Below are 18,264 nucleotides of genomic sequence, written 5' to 3'. Positions count from 1 at the left end.
GTCCAGACATTTTCATTTTATTTGTTTTATTGAATTATCAAACCCAATTAACACTGGAAACATAAAGCATGTTTTACACAGATGCAAAAGATCTACAGTAACACTTCTCCATTATTTATGTTGATAAGAGAGTAAGAGTGGAAAGCACAAGGACAAAGACGCACACTCACAAACATAGTGAGACCAAAGTTTTTTAACTTTAGCTCACCTTTAGTAATCAAAAGGCCAGCCACTGTAACCCATATGTGACTGTTGCTGATGATGATAGTTATGGTTCTCATCAGTTGTCTCAGAGTTTCTTGCACCTCCACGGTTTTGAGTGTTGTTGTTTGAGCTTGAACCAGACGAACGGAACGGCCACAAGGAAGAGAAAGGGTTCCTCCTTTCATTGCTGTTACTACTACTTCTGTTGTTTCTGGTGGTAGTTCTGTTTTCATTGGTTGAAGAGCCTCTAGCTGATGGTAACTCTTGTCGACAGACCGGGCACGAGTTGTGCTGAACCAGCCACGGGACGATACAGTCAGAATGATATACATGGTTACACGGCATCTGTTTCGCCTCTGCTCCCAACTCGAACTCCTCTTTGCACACAGGACAGTTCGAGTCCGACGACCTGAGATGTCTCTGCGCTATCTTGACGGTTGGCAACGCATCTATCGAAGATCTAGGAGCAGGAGGCGGGCCGCGGCGAGTAGAGACGCCGGTGGAAAGCTGCTCAAACAATTCTTCAAGACCAGGGCCGAAGAAGTAGTCCCCGGTGTTACCGCGCGTGATGCTAACGCCAGGCGAGCCGTTACTGAAGAGAGCTTCGACTGCATTGTCTCTATAAGGAACCTGACCACCAAAGATCAACAAAGGAGCTAAGCCGGGGAAGCTTTCAGGACGGGAAGGGATGGATCTTCCTCTGAGTTCTCGGTCGGCTAAGCGGTTTCTCATAAAGGCGGAGAAAGCATCCATGAGATCAAAAGCGGGATCGCGTTCTGCAACATCCCTGTGAGATCTAAAGATATCAAATGGGTTGGCTATGGCTTGAGGCGTGTCGAGCTCCTCAACGAATCCTCCTCCACAATAAGAACATACAGGGTCTGGGGCGTGAAGACGGATAGCACGTTGGCATCTGTGACACCAGTGGGTGTTTCTACCGCTTGACATATCCTCAGCTTTCTCAAAATAAGATTAAAAAAAACAACGAAATCCACTGGTTGAATCGAATCCCTAAGAAGAAGCTTTAGCTCATTTGATAATCAGCCTGCGGAAGTGAGTACAAGTTAGTAATCACATATCCACATTTTGCCAAGTATACAATCCTGGTCCGGCTTTGCATTAACCTCAACATACTGAACATTACAAGACTCAATTACAAGTCCATAGTCCATACTTCACTAAACAGAGAATAAACATCAAAAACATATGTTCCACCTTATCAAGAAGACAATCCAAAGACTCTAGCGACAATTGCAATATACCTTAAAGTGTTGCACATTACAAGATTCAATTATAGGTCTTACTCTCACTAAACAGAGAAGAAACTGTAGAAAAACATAAGTTCCACCTGATCAAGAAGACCAAAAATCAAGAAACGAAACCGTAGTGTTGGCTTCAAAACTATATTATACCCAGGTTTGAATCTTTCATACTCTCTCATAAAATCTAGCCCAAAACACACACAATTTATGATAGTACATCACTCAATCAAGAATCTTTCATACTCTCTCATTAAAATCTATCCCAAAAAGTTAGAATTTAGAATGGTATATAAATAACTCAATCAAGAATGGTTAGGCACTACATAGCATATTACTCAATTAATTAAAAGATGATCAATTATGATGGTAAACACAGAACATATCACTCAATCAAGAAGGTTCAGGCAATACAAAATCTACCTGCTAAATAATAATACACAAAGACTGAACAGAAAGTTTTCACCTTTGACGGTAATTGGGGAAATTCAATTCAGTGATCTGAGCAACACAAAATCGAAGAACGCAATCAGAAGATAGAATACCTATTCATGTAGAATGATAGATCTGGAGGAGGAGGAGAGACCCTAGGGAGAGGATTTGGGGGACAAGACGTAGAGGAACCACTCTAGAATCATCTCTCTTCCCTTGTTTTCTTACACAAGACAACAACACTAACACCAGCTCCCAAATTGCCACGTGTTTATTGTTGTCCACTAAAATAAGTGATGCATTGTCAATTGGGCTTTTTATTAGCTGTGATCATCAGTTCTGGTTAGTAACCCTTATTTGGGCTTTTTATAGTTGGGCCGAGAGAACTTTAACAAATGTGAAAACATGCCATGTTACTGGGCCAAGAAATTGAGAATACATTTCATTCATAGACAAAACTAATTACCTACCTTAAAGGACAAGCTTTTTTTTTTTTTTTTTGCTTTCATTGACTATGACCATGATTCTATAAAAAATAAGTTTACAAGAAATCTTCAACATAGTTCAAATAAATTTTGTCATATGACGGTTTAAATGATGTATTTAGTCGTAGATTCTCATAAAACATGTAGTATTTCTCGAAAATGTAATTATAATAAATTAGCATTATAAAAAAAAGATCACATATGATTTTAGTCTTTTATTCATGATTGTTGAAATCCAAAGTTTCGCATCTCTAATATGGCCAAAGTTGAATATAGCTTCTTCAAAGTTTCCTGGTGCTACTCCAAAGTTTTCTTTCCTCATATGGATTGCAATACATAATAGACTATCAACAGGAGACAGGATTTTAAGATGGAATCCTCAGGCTGTATCTACATGCTGGTTGTGTAAAATGGCTCCTGAAACGAGGGATCATTTGTTCTTTGAGTGTGCTTATTCACAAAAAGTTTGGTTGAAGACTATCAAGAACCTAGCAGGTAACAGAAGAAGTTGTGATTGGTCTAGTGTGGTTCAAGTGGTGGTGAATGGATTCCATGGTAGGATTGTGACTTTTCTTCTTCGCTATTGTTTTCAAGCTGTCGCATATGCATTATGGCATGAACGAAACGTGAGAAGGGTGAGTGAACCTTCTTTGCCTGCCCGTTGTCTAGTTGCTCGATTGGATAAGTTGGTCAGGAACAGGATCACGTCTTTGAGGAGGAAGAAAGGAGGAAAATATGAGAAGGCAATGGAGGTTTGGTTTAGTAGAAGCTAATGGAGATTTGAGCATTGTATAGAAACTTATAGTATTTTATGTTATAAGATTGAGGCAGTGAAAAATCTGTAACAAGGTTTTTTTTGATTGAAATAAATTTAAAATTCTTTCAAAAAAAAAAAAAGAATATAGCTTCTTCTTTTTTAACTACTACAACTATAAAGCAATCACGTGGAATGATTTTCTTATTAACCATGAACAAATGTCAAAGACTGTGAACGAACTAACCAAGTCCGTGATTTTATCTTCTTGGATTCCCTTAGTTTATAGAGATACTTGTATATACATTTCGGATCTTCAAATGTTTTTTTCTACCCTTGAAGAAAACGACTTGTTTCTCAACTTTTTTTTTTGCTAAAATGTAAATATCATATAATGAAAAGAAGATTTTACAAGAAAGATCTTATGTTTGAGCCATCTTGGCAAAAAAGAGAAAAACAAGATGGATCATTGAGATTGCAACCTACAAGAAATCTTATCTCAGCCACATCAACATGAGTGAATGAAAATGCTTACTACTTCTTCTTCTTGCTGATATAATGTTCCTCAAGTCCTTGTCAATGGCATAAAAGACAGATTCAGGAGAGATCGCAATCTGGTTATGCATTAGGTTATTTCTTTGTTTCCAAAGATGGAAGACTGTGGTCTGTGAAGCCAGCTTCCGGAGGAGAGTCAGCTTCTTGCACGGCGACGATCGGATCCATGACAGAAGCTCAGACCAGTTGGTGAGCAGTGTTGCAGGCGACTGGCATCTTAGCAGCACCTCCTTCCAGACTTCATGACTGTACTCGCATGCCAACATGAGATGGTCTCTGGTTTCATCACACCTTGAACAGAATCCACATTTCGGAGAAATAAGCATTCCCCATCCTGCAAGTCTAGCTCTTGTTGGGAGCCTGTCGTAATTCGCCACCCACATGGTGAATCCTTGCTTTGGTATAGCTCCCTTGAACCATACCACATCTACCCAATCCTTCTTTTCCTGTCGCGGTCGCAGCACCTCCCACGTGCTAGATGACCTGAAATCACGCATAGGAGAATCACCAGCAATCCAATCCAATATATCATGAACATCAGGGGACAAAGGAAGAGTTATAGTAGTTAAAAAAGCATGTAAATCAACTTCCTGCTGGGATCTTGGATGTGGTAATGACCATGTAGTTCCTAAGATGGCATCAGCCACCATAGCGTCCTCTCTGATGCGCAAGGCACGAGGCCCAGCCCATCCCATTACCGTGGAGAGCTGACCTAAAGGAGTCCAAACATCATACCAAAAGCTAGTAGATAAACCATTTCCTACAGTCATTTTGCAAAACTGCAGGGCCAAAGGACGAAGATCAAGAAGCTTTCTCCAAGCCCAAGAGTCATTTGCTGAAGGCTCCAGTTTCCAGAATGAGACCTCAGCCAAGTGAGTGTGCCAGTGCCAGTCAACCCACAGGGAGGGCGACCTCGAAAGCAATAGCCAGATGAATTTCAAGCATAATACTTGGTTCCAGACCGCGAAGCTTCTCAAGCCTAGTCCCCCTTCGTCTTTAGGGAGACAAACCGTTGACCAAGCTACCTTTGCTATACCTCTTCTATCAATATTTCCAGACCAAAGAAATCGAGAACAGAGCGATTCAACCTCCCTAATACACCCTTTAGGAAGAACAAAGGCAGAAATCCAGAAATTAATTGTGCCAAAAATTACTGTCTTGAGAAGTTGCAGTCTACCAGCGAAGGAGAGAAGCTTGGCCGACCATGACTTGAAGCTTTTGGTTATCTTAGATATCAAGGGGGAGTACTCCGAGATTTTCAGCTTACGACTCATCAAAGGAAGCCCGAGGTACCTGATTGGGAATTTACCCGTAGAGAATCCATAGCCCACAATGGCATTGGATTCGCTTTGGTCTACTCCTGAGGTGAAGAGCTCGGTCTTGGCTTTGTTCATGTGCAGTCCCGACCAAGAGGCAAAATCGTCGAGGCACTCCGCAATGCCATGTAGGCTGTTACTTGTTCCATCAAAGAAAACCATGACGTCGTCGGCGAACATTAGGTGAGAGATCTTTAGTTGATCAGTTCCGGGATGATAACCGATGCTTCCCCCCTCATAGCGTGATAAGAGTAACCTAGACAGACACTCCATGGCAAGCACAAAGAGATAGGGAGAGAGGGGATCACCCTGTCTTATCCCTTTAGTGCTTTTAAAGAACCCTCCAGAGGCTCCATTGACAGACACAGAGAAGGATGCCGTAGACAAACATTCTGCTATCAAACAAATATATGACTCCGGAATGGCCAAGGCACGAAGAGAGGACAGGATGAAGTCCCACCTAACACAGTCGAAAGCTTTCCTCAGGTCCACCTTCAACATTCCACGAGGCGAGAGAGCCTGAGTATTGTAACCTTTAACAAGATCAGTCGCTAGAAGGACATTCTCCGCTAGAAGTCGTCCAGGAAGAAACGCCAACTGAGACTTGGACACCATAAGGGGAAGGATCTCCTTCAATCTAGAGGCCAAGAGCTTAGATATCACTTTATAAACCGTGTTCAAGCAAGAGATTGGTCTAAAATCCGTAGTGAGAGACGCATTTGGCTTCTTGGGAATGAGGACTAGATTTGCTGAGTTCCACTGTTTCAAAAGGCAGCCCGAGTTGAAGAATTCCAAGACCGCATCAGTCACCTCCGGGCCAATAATAGGCCAGGTGGCAATAAAGAATTCAGCTGAGTAACCATCGGGGCCACCCGTCTTGTTTCTTGGCAGAGAGAAAAAAGCGTTCTTGATATCATTAGCCGTGAAAGGTTTCTCAAAGCCAGCCGCCTGCTGAGTAGAGCACTTGAAGTCAAACAGGAGATCCAAGTCACTTTGAATAAACATAGGCTGAGATACCGGACTTCCAAGAAGATCAGAAAAATAGTTGACGCACAGTTCTTGAATACCAGCCTGAGACTCAACTCTTTCACCAGAGCTGGAGAATAGAAAGTGGATATGATTGAGAGCTTGCCTGGAAGCAGCGTACCTGTGAAAGAGCCTTGAATTACCATCCCCGAAAGACATCCAATTAATGCGCGATCGCTGGAAAAAGAAAGCAGCTTCAGCGGTTGATAACTCTTCCCAGTCCCTCTCAGCATGAAGCTCAGAGGATGCATTAGAAACAGAAGGTGAAGATAGCATGACAGTCTGCGCCTGCAGCATCTTTTCATGGGCCTGAGCCGTCTTTTTCTCTATTCCCGAATAGTTTTGCTTGCTAAGCTCTCTGATAACATTCTTTAGTAACTTGAGCTTCCTCGAAACTCTATACATAGCCGAGCCCGTGATGTTGAAGGAGAACCAGCTAGTACACACTGTGGCGAGAAAGTCTTCATTGTTGATGAGGAAATTATAGAACCTGAAAGGCTGCTTCAGTCTTAACCTTGTAGGCTCTAGAGTGATGGCGATGACTGCGTGATCAGAGAAATCTGGGCTTCCAAAGTAGGCAACAGAAGACGGAAACATATAATACCATTCGTCATTAACCAAGGCTCGATCAAGCTTCTTAGCCAGAGGAGCCAGCTTGCGCTTGTTCCACCAAGTGAACGTAGTGCCACGAAAATTCAGGTCGTCTAAGCTAGCATCCAGGAGACATTGATTAAAGTCTCTAATATTTTTATCCATATTCAGAGTAGGCACCTTAGAATGCTCAGCAGGGTCCCTGATTTGATTAAAGTCTCCAATTACCAGCCACGGTTTGGAGTCGAGACTGTGAGAAGTGGCGATTGCACTGAGCTCCGACCATAGTATAGCCCTGTCAGCGGCGTCGTTAGCCGCGTAGATAACTGAAATGAAAGAGCTGGCTTGAGCAGATGGCCAAGTGACCTCAGCCGTGATCATCTGAAGAGATTTAGATATAACCGAAACCCGCAAAGAAGGATGCCAAACCAGCCAAATCTTACCAAGATGAGAGAAACCATAATTATCATCAGACAGCCAACCGGGAAAAATATCTGAGACAAATTTATTCTTCTTGAGAGGGTTAACATGAGTCTCAAGAATGCCGCCAAAAAGAGGAGTGTTTTTCCTAAACCATTTACGTAATCCGCTGCGGTGATTATATTTGTTTAAACCGCGAACATTCCAACAAAAAATGTCAGTCGACATAACTTAATTGATTTTGGGGCCCCTGCCCCTGTTACCTTTTAATCCTGAGAACTTCTTCTTGTTTCGCACAAGCTCAAAGTCAGGTTCGAGCCTACTGAATTCGCCCTCCTCAAGCTCTGAGTCAGAAGATTCAGATGACTCCACATCTGATGAGTCTGGTTGGACATCGGAGAGTGAAGACCGATAAGTACCTGTAACCTTCCTTGGACTTTTAGATTGACTGTGTATGACGGAGCCGCTTGTCTCCCCTCTCACTTTGTCAGAATGGGTACCAAGCTTCGATTCATGAGCCAGAACAAGCTGTACCTTATCCCCCTTTTCATGAGAGGAGGAAGTGATGATAGAGTTTTGCGCGTCCGTAGGAGTATTCACAACCTGCCACTGCTGCTTCTCCTTTGATCTCCCTCTCCTAGTCTTCTTCTTAGAAAATTCATGGTTTGGTTTCTGAGGGCATTTTGCCGACGCATGAGACAGGGAGTTGCAGAAGGAGCAAGCTTTAGGAGCAGTAGGGCATCTCTTGGTGATGTGACCAACTTCCTTACAGAAACCACATACCGGAGGCATCCAAGGACTGGAGACAAGAACCCTACTGATATCCCCGGAGTCAAACTGGACATTAACAGCTTCAGGTAGTGGTTGCCGTGGGTCGATGACCGTGAAGACCTTGGCCACCTCCAAGTTTGTTTTATTAGCGGTAGTAGGGTGCAGGAACTTGGGATGACCTACCAGGCCCGCTATACGCTCCAACCCATCCTCATTGAAGAATTGGAAGGGAACGTTACGAAGCTCTAGCCAAATGGGGGCCGAGGTTAGTTCGGGTTTGGCTGGAATCACTCCCGGTTCCCAATTATTAACGAACATAGTCTGGCCTTCAATTTGCCAGAGGCCCTGCGTGATGACTCTGTGTCTCGTTGCTGCGTTAGGAATGCGGAATAAGAACGCAAAGCCCTCCAGCTTGGAGACCGAGATGTCCCTATAGTACTTGCTCCATATGCCATTAACAATGTTATGAAGAGTGCCTTGCGATGGAGGGTCAGAGTAGAACTGCCCCAGGACAAATGGTTCCCACGATTTCCTGTTCTTCTCAATTACAGAGTTCGGGATCTTAATACAAGCCTCCCCGGACGGTAACGTGAACCCTTCACCCTTCTTCGAGAGACGCTTACCTACTCCTTTCGCACGAGCACACCAGTTGTCAACAGGGGCCGAACCACTGGTATTTTTCCCAGGAGCTCCAGAGCCCATGGGATCGTTGACCTCGGAGGAACGGGGTAAGGTCTCCTGTTGCTGCACCTTAACACCACCATCACGCAGTTCAGCTTTGTCTGTGATTTTTGACAAACCGATAGCTATCGTGTCGCTCGAAGAACCAGTCGCTTGACGTAGGAGAGTTTCACTAACAGCGGCCTCGTCTTTAGTAGCATTAGATGTTTCAGAGTCCATTGTTGGGATCGCCAGAGGGGCTGTAAAGCTCAACTCAGACAGATTAACTAGGGTCTTTCCAGAGCCCTCTGTTTCGACGGCGGAGGGGATCAAAGGGGCTACTGAGCTCGACTCTGGCACCACCTCCATCGTAGTTTTGGCATTTAAAAGAGAAGGATCCGTCGACGGCGCGACGATCTCTATCTCTCTAGAGGGTAGATCTGATGTTTCCGACGAATGGTGAGCAACCGCGTCGACCGCGAAGTCGATTTGGGCATCAGAACCATCCTTGGATTCCGTAGGGGCTTTCATTTCCGGGCTTGAATTCGACAGCGAAGGACTCGATTTCGTCGGAGAAGGAGACTTCTGAGGCGACTTTATCGGAGTCGATTTCGCTGGGGGAGACTTCGCCGGAGATTTCTTAGGCTTCTTCTTCTTCATCTGCTTCGGCGGAGACGGAGCAGACAAATCGGAGAGCAGACGACGTCGGATGAGACGCCGGTGAGAGGCCGGAAGCGTCGGCACTGTCGGAGCGGATAATCGTCGAAGAGGTCGCACACGTGGAGAGAGAAAGTAGCCGTTTTTGCTCTTTTGATGTATAATATGTGTTTCTCAACTTTATGTGTCGACAAAATTGAAAGGCCTTGATACTTCTAGTCTATATAATTATAGCTTATCTTGATGCATGGGTATAAGTATAGTCATCTGAACTCATATGCAATTTCTGATTAATTTTTTTTATAATCAACATATGGTCCTTTCGCTAATTAGCTTATAGCTTTTAGACAAGAAAAAAAAAGAGAGAGAGGATGAAATAGAAGCATTTCCTAATGTGGATTTTATTAGAGGGCTTAACTAGAAATGTGAAAGGGCTTAACTGGAAATGAAAAAAAAAACACAGCTCATGTTGTACTGTTTGTTTCTGGATTGGACTGATTCATAAACGTTATAATTATTTCACTTAAATTATAGAATAGAACAAAACAGGTAATGATTATAAGCGACAACGGTTAATGTAAAACTGTATCGGACAACGACTTTAGGGGGATATGGAGAGGGAGATGTAGAAGTCCTCTTCACGTTCACCTCATTGATTGATAGTTTCTCTCGTTGGTGAAAATATCAAACATGTTGCATTTTGACCTTTTTAACTAAAACCGTTGGCTTTTCAAGACAAAGATTCCACCAAGTGTATTATTATCCATATCGCATCTTCCATGTGCCTCGTTGCTTCGATTTTCTTGTGAGGCAAGGTAAGATTGCAAGATAATGGCCAAGTTTATTACCAGGATTAACAACTCATGATGATGAAGTTACATAAGAATATATATTTTTAACTTGATTTTGCCTTACACAACTGGTGGGTATCTTTGTAGCCGTCTAAATGAAAACATTCCGAAACGTGCATGTGGTTGGCTTTTGTTCGTTCCAGTTCCACTGTACTTCATGAATATGTCCCGTTCGCTACTTTAACTTTACAGCTATATTTAGCTAATCAATGTTGAACCAAAAGATGAAGAAAAAGCTAGCACTTCATATTTGAATTACGGTGTCATAAACAAGTAAACAACTCAATATTTCTAAGTAAATTTCATTCTTTCAAAATATAACCGTTCAAGTCAACTATTCGACCCCTCATCTTTATCACATGCTTGGACAATACATTGATGTTTATTATATAAAGATTTGAAAGAGAGTTTGGTAAGTTGCAACTATCCATTTAATCAACATAAAGGTTCCTTTTCATAAATTAATAATTTAAAGTCTCTTTTTTCTGAACCTACCAAGTTAGATTCCATGGATAAGAAATGTAGGATTGGTAGTACAGAGTATTGCATGTTCTATAAATCTAAATCTAATTCCTTTACCAATAATTGTGCTTCTTTCAGTCCAAAAAATAATTCCACATCTTTGGTCACTAAGCAACAAGTATTCTAGCATTGCATCTTTTGTCTATGTTTACCAACCATACTCAAATAATATACATATATATATATGTATACATATATAAATTCTTTCATGTAAAAAAAGAACAATGACTTCAAAGTGGCTTATTTCTTCTTGACTAATTAGTCTTTAGATTATTTCATATATATAATAATATGACCATATTTTAAGATAACAGGAATCCAAAACTAGATAATCAAAAATCTGTAAATCATTTCATGTGTATCAATATTTTTAAAATAGTAACATAAAGACTGAACATTTAAATATATCATAAAAATTAAGTGGGTGGCTTTTGTTATAACGGCTATCTAAATTGGTGGCTATTAAACTATACAATATAATAATAATAATAATATTAAGATACATTTTTCTCAACAACAAGAAAAGTGGCATGGAATGGAACCCCACAAGAGATTAAGAATCAATACTGTATTATTTTATGTCAGATTGAGATAATTAGAGAGGATTATGTCACGGACAAATAATATATATTCTTTTTGATCACATTTTTTTTTATTTCTTTACTTTGAGCTTTGAATAATATAATAAACAGAAGGAAAATAATAATAAATGGCTCGTTAAAGAGCCATAATTAGCTCCATTAAACAGAGAAGGTCCATTTTCTCCCAGGAGGAGGAGAGTGGGAGCCACAACAGCGATGCAAACACAGTGACCCGACGGCGCGTGAGTCTCAGAACAGAGAGAGAGAGTTATAAAAAGAAACGTTTTCTTCTTTTGTGCACTCTTTAACGATGATGGCGTGAAAGTAAGAGAAAAAGAGAGAAAGAGAAAGACATGATGATCAGTCAAACGAGCTGTTTTTGGGAAGAGAGACTCAAAAATTACAACAAGACCAAAGGTGTTTGTCTCCTTCTTCTCTCTGTTTTCTTGATCATGTTCTTGCATTTTCTTCTTCTTCTTGAAAAGTCTCTGTTCTTGAACTGGTTTAAAGAACTGTAAGTTAGTTGATTTATATGTAAATGTTGTGAAGATCATATCCGATTCTTGCATCCTGATGAATCTTCTTGTATCATCTTAAATTGGTGATTTTTTGGCTGCATGAATTAGAAACTTTATGTATATGTAATCTAATATGTTTATAGATTTCCAAAATATTTCAAGTTTTATTATCAAAATTATTGTTTTATCATCATTTTTTTATCCTTGTCAGTTCATGCATCTTTTCTATTGGTTGATTATTATGTGAAGACATGTTACAATTTAATTTAATTTTTTTTTTTTGGAAAGCAGATAAGATTCCGACAATGACTAAAGTATGTCCTGAAATGCAAGAAAAGAAAGTGTGTGAAGCAGTAGTGGTAGTTGAAGCAATTTCAGCAGATGTGAGCTTTGCTTCTAACCAGTTTCCATCATACAAGCTAGGACCTGATGATCAGATTGTTGATGAGCCTAAAGAAAATGAAAAACATCCATCTGTTAAAGATGTTGTGGACAAAGAAACAGGAGATTTGTCAGATCAGCACAAGCGGCTTTCAGTTCGTGACCTTGCTTGCAAATTCGACAAGAATCTAGCTGCAGCTGCTAAACTAGTTGATGAGGTTCCACCATAACAATTCTCTATCCTTTCTTTGCCATGTGTCTGCTTTTAGATGAGTACCTAATGTGTTTGGAATATTTAGGCAAAGTTGAGTGAGGTGACTTCATTGGAAGGACATGTTATGCTAAAGAAACTTAGAGATGCTTTAGAATCCATGAGAGGTCGTATGGATGGGCGTAACAAGGAAGCAGTTGAAAAAGCTATCTCTATGGTTAGCTTTTCTTTACTTGTGAATGTTTTTAGAAACACTTGGTTCCACTTTTTAGAACACTTGTTTTGTTGTTTTTGTCTTGTAGGTTGAGGCTCTAGCAGTTAAGTTAACTCAACATGAAGGTGTGTTTATTCAAGAAAAGACTGAAGTGAAGAAACTGGCAAGCTTCCTCAAGCAGGTAAGTCCTCATGTGTATACTCTATTATCTTCTTCTAGCATGGTTACTTCTTTTGACAGTGATCTTAAAGCTGATTCATGGTGTTCTTAGGCTTCAGAAGATGCAAAGAAGCTGGTAAACCAAGAACGGTCGTTTGCTTGTGCTGAAATCGATAGTGCAAGGACTCTTGTGATGAGACTTGGAGGAGCATTTGAAGAACAGGAGCTTTGTTCTAAAGCTTCTCGAGCTCAGGAACCGGTATGCATCAACTTGAGATCAATCTTCCTTTTTGTTCTGACATCTGAACTGGTAAATATGAATCAAAGTGATGTTTCATTTCAACAGAATGTTGAAAAATTAGTTGAGGAAGTTCAGGAGGCTAGAAGAATCAAACGGATGCATCAACCAACCAAGGTCCAACTACATTTCTGTGCTTCAAATAAATATCTATTCCCCCTATTTCATTTTAAATGATGTTTTAAGAATTCTTTTTTAGTTTTAATGATGTTTTCAAGTTTCCATACAAAAATTAAATGTTATTTGGTGTTTGTGACCATTTGCATGAAGTATAACTTTTTTTGGTAGAATTAGTTATAAGTTTTGTTTTATGCAAGCTAAATTTAATAAAAATTAATATTTTTTTAATTTGTGTGCAAAAACCTTAAAATTCTATTATTTTGAAAGAGAGGGAATGTAGACCAAAGCTTTACTTCATGGTTTTGATGAGTTACATTTAAAATGTTATAAACTGAATACTTTATAATTTAAGGTGATGGGCATGCAACATGAGATACATGATTTAAAGAGTCAAATCCAAGAGAAGTCTGCATATTCCATTAAGCTTCAAAGAGAGGTATACATTTGTGTCTTGGCATCTTTCAACATATTGCTATAGCTGGTCTTTCTCAACAAAACCATTTTCTCTATCTCTTAGATAGCAATAATCAAAAGAGCCGAAGGGTCCAAATCATGTCCTTATGTTCTAGATGGTGCACAAACTCTTGGCTCGTGCCTAAAGATACATGCCTCCTCAGATAGTAATGCTTCAGATATTTCCAAATGTTCATTCCAGTGGTACCGTGCAGCATCTGAGTCTAGTCGTAGAGAAGCTATATCCGGTATTGCCATGTCTCTCACTTTCCTTCCATTATTTGGTTTTATACATAGTACAATGTAATATAGAAGATTCATTCACATATTGAGCAACTTTCGTATATATTTTCTATCTCAGGTGCCAACCAATCAGTATATGCTCCAGAACCATATGATGTGGGGAGGGTAATACAAGCAGACATTCTTTGTAACGGTCAGAAGTTCACTGTTACAACAGAGGGTCCAATTAATACTGGTTGGTGTTACAAGAATTAACTTTATATTTTCTAGTACCTTATGCAAAGTCATCATACAGATTAAAATGGCTAACTTGATCATAATTTCTACAGCTTCTGGCTTGCAATCACGTGTTGAATCACTCATGCGCAAATCTAACAGTGAATTCACCGTAATGGTTACAAGTTCCTTTTACTTCATAAAAACATTATTAAACAGTCTTGAGTTCTTGCTATAATTTGACTTGACGTATTTCACTTCTTCTCAGGTGGTTATATCACAGATGAATGGGCAAGATCATGTGTCGCGATCTCACGTCTTTACTGTCGGAAAGGCGAGGGTAAAGCTGTCTCGAGGATGGATCACAAAGGCTAGAGAAATATATTCAAACTCCATGCAGGTACCCTAACTAGAGCTCTTTTTTTTTGGTTTTATTGAAGTTTTTTTTTTTCTTACCAGTTTAAATGGTTTGGTAACGTTTGTGTCAGTTATGTGGAGTGAGAGGCAATGCTAATGCTCCTGCAAAAGCATTGTTCTGGCAACCAAGAAAGGGTCTAAGTTTCTTGCTGACTTTTGAGTCAGAACAAGAACGTAATGCAGCTATTGTTCTCTCCCGGAAATACGCATATGATTGCAGTGTGAGTATAACCTGAAAAAATAGATATCCGATAGTTCTGATTCTATTCTCTCTTGTTATAGAGAAGTTCTGTTGTGAGCAACCATTTTTGAATCCTGCAGGTTACTCTGGTTGGGCCAGACGATTGAGCTAATAATGAAGGGAGTAACAATTTTTTTTATATCAAGTCTCCTGAAAGTTTTTTTCTAAGCTTGGCGATTTGGACTGTTATGTGTCTGTATGTGTTTTTTTTTGTTCAAGTGTTTGTATGTGGTTAAGGTGGCAAGTTTAGCTTGGGATTCTCTACTGCATAGTTCGTGTGTTACTGCATAGTTTTAGGCAGGAAGCACATTGTGTGTTTTGGCATGATCACTAGTGTGAGGTGCTTGGCATTTTCTTTTATTTAATTTGATTGGGTTGTTTGTTTTTGTTTATTTGTTTGAGTGTTTTTTTGGTCCAGCTTTGCTACTTAGAGTTTTTCTAGTGTGAAGTTTTTTTGTATGTAATCACAGAACAGAGTTTTTTTTTTTTTGAACAACATCACAGAACAGAGTTTCATTCATTCATAATCAGTGTAATAAAAATGAACAAAAAAATATTGTATAAGTTATGTATTAACTCGTGATCATCTGATGTTGCAGACTAATCCAATGTAAAAAAGAAAATTGTGTGGTTTTGGATATACATCATGTATGATATTATATATAAATATAACTAATTTATATAACTAAATAATTTTTAAGATGTAATTTAATCTTTTTATGGCAGTGGGTATATATGCCAGGAGAATTCGACTTACCTACCAGCTTAATTACCTCTCCCAAGTGTCTCCATTTCCATTGATCCTCCATTTCGATCACATTCATGAGCCATGCGAAGCAGCAACAGCTGGATCCGTATGGCTGCATTTATATCTGAGACTTTGTAGATAATTTGTATTGAATATGAATATATAAAGTGGTGTGATTACAAAATTGTTTATTATTCAGTTTTTATTAATTACTTTCTCCGTGGTGTTAATCACATTGAATATGAATATATGTGCCTAGGTATGAATCTTGATATGTACATAGAGTCCCAATTAATAATGCAGGTCTTTCACTCGAGTAAACATGCAATTAATCAAATCTTATGTAGTCTCGCCAATTATATTTACATAGTCATGTTTATGTACAGAGGCTTAGAAGATTGGTCGGAGTATGAATCTGATTTATCTCGAACGGTGTTCCATCTCTAGCTGCCCCATCTCTCCCCCGTTCAGAAGATCAAAGTTGCATCTGTAAATTGTGAGCCCAAGAAATTTTGAGCGAGCAATGAGCCCAAGAAATTTTTAGTGAGCAGAGCAGTGAGCTGAGAGGCCGCTAGATTAAAATATCATAGCAATAGAAAGAAAACTCTATATTTAGAGGAATACATATCAATCTTCTTTTTTAAGAGTATACATTAAAAATATATAACCATTTTCTAGAATTGTTTTATTTATAAAAATTAAAAGTAAGTATGAGATGCTCTAACAATATCTAAAAAGTTCTTAGCATATGATTTTTGATTAAAACTTTTCATTAATGTTTCATTTTAATTTTTGATAATGAGATATTAAGTGACTTAATGTTAGACGTATACATTAAAAGGAAATCCATCTTCTTTTTTTCCAACAAAGGAAATCCATCTTTATTTTAGAGTTTATCTTTTTCAAAGAGGAAATGGAGTTTATCTATTTTATATATAAATAAAAAAGGAAAGAAGATAATTGGAATGATCGCTTTCGATTTGCATTTTGTGAGTTGCATTATATCAATATATTAATTCTACACTAAAAGCTATAGTACTTTCGAACAATTGGAGTGATCAAGTTTCAAAAGAAAAACAATTGGAATGATCGCTTTCGATTTGCATTTTGTGAGAAAACGGCTCCTTGTACAGTTATACCTAAAATGGAAAAATCACATTGGAGAGAAAACAAACCATATTTAGAAACAAAAGGATTTGGTAAAGGAGATTTGAGAACCCCGATACAGTCACTTTGGTCAATGCGCACCAATAGTAAAAGAAAGATTAAAAAACACCTCAGCGTCCGAGGGAGGGAGACATGGACCAATTATCACTTAATTCTGTTTAAGTTTAAAATGAAAAGTAATCTCGTAACCTTTGAAGTATGAAAAAGGCAAGTTGTGGACGAACGTCGAGTACCATTTTCTTGTATTTCATGCTCTAGCTTTTCATGTGGTCGAGACTTTCCGGCACCGTTACATGAAAATGAGGAACATCATATCGAAAAGAAAATATGTAATTTAATATGTAATGTATATGAGAACTCATTTTACATATTTTTTGAAAAAGTACTATACGATCCATATCTCAATGGAAGTTAGAGAACTTTCAATGGTTAGAAACCATAAAGTTTTTTATTTAAAATATTAGTATTAAAATTATTTATTTATGTTTTTTTTTTAAACTAGTTAGTCATCTATTTGAATGATATGTGTCCTTTTAGTATTCCATAATTTCTTAAAAACTCATAACTAAGAGCTTTTGTTCATTATCTCTTAATTTCATTTCATTTTTTTTCTTTAAATGTTAAAAACTCCTCCTAATATTACCATTGGAGGTGCTCTTGTAATATGAGATATACATGCACAAGTTCTCGATATACATGAAGCTTTAAACGTGATGAGTTTCGGGAAATTAAAATATATGTATTTGGGTTACACGTAAAAAGATGAAACATTTTGTCCGCAACCACCGGCCTCAACTAAAATAATATATAAACCCTAATTCATATATATTGTTTATTTATTCCATTCCTTCGACCAAATGATGCTATGATGATGCCTTTTCTCTTAAAGATATTGGTTAGTTGGAGATCACATGAGGCTGAATTATCCATGTACAGCCAGTGGCTGCGATTCCATATCTGTATTATTGCAGACAATACATGAACCACACAAATACCTTTGAAGGCAATATTAAATAACAACTCGAGATCGTGCACGAGGTCTATATATTATTTCTATGCGAATGTTAATGATATACACATCCAAACAACATCAAATTTATATATTCTATTCTCAACTATATATTATTCATCATGAATTCATGGTGCTGACTTACTAAATCTATGTTTTTTATAATCGCTCTATAAAAACTAGTTCAGAATATGCCTTCTTTAGGATTTAGGTTTAATCCGAGACTACGTATGTGATTTTTTTTAACTCGTATGTGAGGTTGTGAGCCAATTATCAACCAAAAAAAAGGCAAGCCAATTAAAAACAATTACAACAGACACATTAACAACTTTATTGATAGGAATGGCTGGCTTGACCCTTAGGCTTTTTTAACACAACATATTCATCTAAACTAAAGTTCTACTCTAACTTGTTAAGAACATAATGTTATTTACTGTTAATTTTACTCTGGTTTGACTTTAGCTTGGAGCCTTCGACGTGCCTTACTTTCTCGTCTCAACAGATGTACGAAGCAAATGAAAATATCCAAAAATTTGCAATGTAGAATATAAAAAAAGGGTTGAAATCGAGCTATAACCAAATAAATAATCAATTCAATGTGAAATTTAGTATCTTCTCGTCTGAATGTCAAGGACGATGTGTAGCTGTGAACCATTCATGCTCCATCTCCAGTCATCGGGAACATAAAAATTACAAGTACAAAAGTTACTTATTTTACAAAATTACAAATAAGGCAAGAACACAACCTCTCTCCCCATATACTGTATATATGTCATTTCAATTAC

At 38.5% G+C, this 18,264-nt stretch overlaps 3 protein-coding genes across 4 annotated transcripts; 1 reads left to right on the top strand and 2 right to left on the bottom strand.

Moving 5' to 3' along the window:
- Positions 1-9: 9 nt before the first annotated feature.
- LOC106450687 (probable E3 ubiquitin-protein ligase RHC1A) lies at positions 10-2,163 on the bottom strand. The gene is made up of 2 exons (XM_013892400.3): positions 2,009-2,163; positions 10-1,249 (listed from the first exon to the last, which is right to left on the bottom strand). The coding sequence occupies exon 2, from the start codon at positions 1,150-1,152 to the stop codon at positions 211-213; it is 942 nt and encodes a 313-aa protein (XP_013747854.2). The 5' UTR covers positions 1,153-1,249; positions 2,009-2,163; the 3' UTR covers positions 10-210.
- Positions 2,164-3,500: 1,337 nt separating this feature from the next.
- On the bottom strand, positions 3,501-9,133 carry LOC125609578. The gene is made up of 2 exons (XM_048781094.1): positions 7,306-9,133; positions 3,501-7,116 (listed from the first exon to the last, which is right to left on the bottom strand). The coding sequence occupies exons 1-2, from the start codon at positions 9,131-9,133 to the stop codon at positions 3,629-3,631; spliced, it is 5,316 nt and encodes a 1,771-aa protein (XP_048637051.1). The 3' UTR covers positions 3,501-3,628.
- A 2,109-nt stretch (positions 9,134-11,242) lies between these two features.
- On the top strand, positions 11,243-15,019 carry LOC106450688 (stomatal closure-related actin-binding protein 2). 2 transcript variants are annotated; one of them, XM_013892402.3, is made up of 13 exons: positions 11,243-11,501; positions 11,894-12,201; positions 12,283-12,411; positions 12,497-12,589; positions 12,680-12,826; positions 12,914-12,982; positions 13,338-13,421; positions 13,503-13,686; positions 13,800-13,916; positions 14,011-14,069; positions 14,166-14,297; positions 14,386-14,535; positions 14,636-15,019. In XM_013892402.3, exons 1-13 carry the CDS (start codon positions 11,438-11,440, stop codon positions 14,660-14,662), a joined length of 1,563 nt encoding a protein of 520 aa, XP_013747856.2. In that variant the 5' UTR covers positions 11,243-11,437; the 3' UTR covers positions 14,663-15,019. The 2 variants fall into 2 exon arrangements, with proteins under 2 accessions (XP_013747856.2, XP_013747857.2); XM_013892403.3 differs by having other exon boundaries at positions 11,477-11,598.
- Positions 15,020-18,264: the final 3,245 nt, after the last annotated feature.

Source organism: Brassica napus, chromosome A5, assembly GCF_020379485.1.
Source record: "Brassica napus cultivar Da-Ae chromosome A5, Da-Ae, whole genome shotgun sequence".
In the NCBI taxonomy this organism is placed as follows: domain Eukaryota; kingdom Viridiplantae; phylum Streptophyta; class Magnoliopsida; order Brassicales; family Brassicaceae; genus Brassica; species Brassica napus.
Note: the sequence above shows the minus strand (reverse complement) of the source record. Positions and strands in the feature narration are given on the sequence as shown.

Bases quoted from the DNA above. Each gene is read 5' to 3' on its own strand.
- LOC106450687 (XM_013892400.3), bottom strand. From the start codon at position 1,152: ATGTCAAGCGGTAGAAACACCCACTGGTGTCACAGATGCCAACGTGCT.
- LOC106450688 (XM_013892402.3), top strand. From the start codon at position 11,438: ATGATGATCAGTCAAACGAGCTGTTTTTGGGAAGAGAGACTCAAAAAT. The intron at 12,590-12,679 runs GTAAGTCCTCAT...TGGTGTTCTTAG, and splicing joins TGGCAAGCTTCCTCAAGCAG to GCTTCAGAAGATGCAAAGAA. The intron at 12,983-13,337 runs GTCCAACTACAT...TTATAATTTAAG, and splicing joins GGATGCATCAACCAACCAAG to GTGATGGGCATGCAACATGA.
- LOC125609578 (XM_048781094.1), bottom strand. From the start codon at position 9,133: ATGAAGAAGAAGAAGCCTAAGAAATCTCCGGCGAAGTCTCCCCCAGCG. The intron at 7,117-7,305 runs GTAACAGGGGCA...AATTTGTCTCAG, and splicing joins GAAGTTCTCAGGATTAAAAG to ATATTTTTCCCGGTTGGCTG.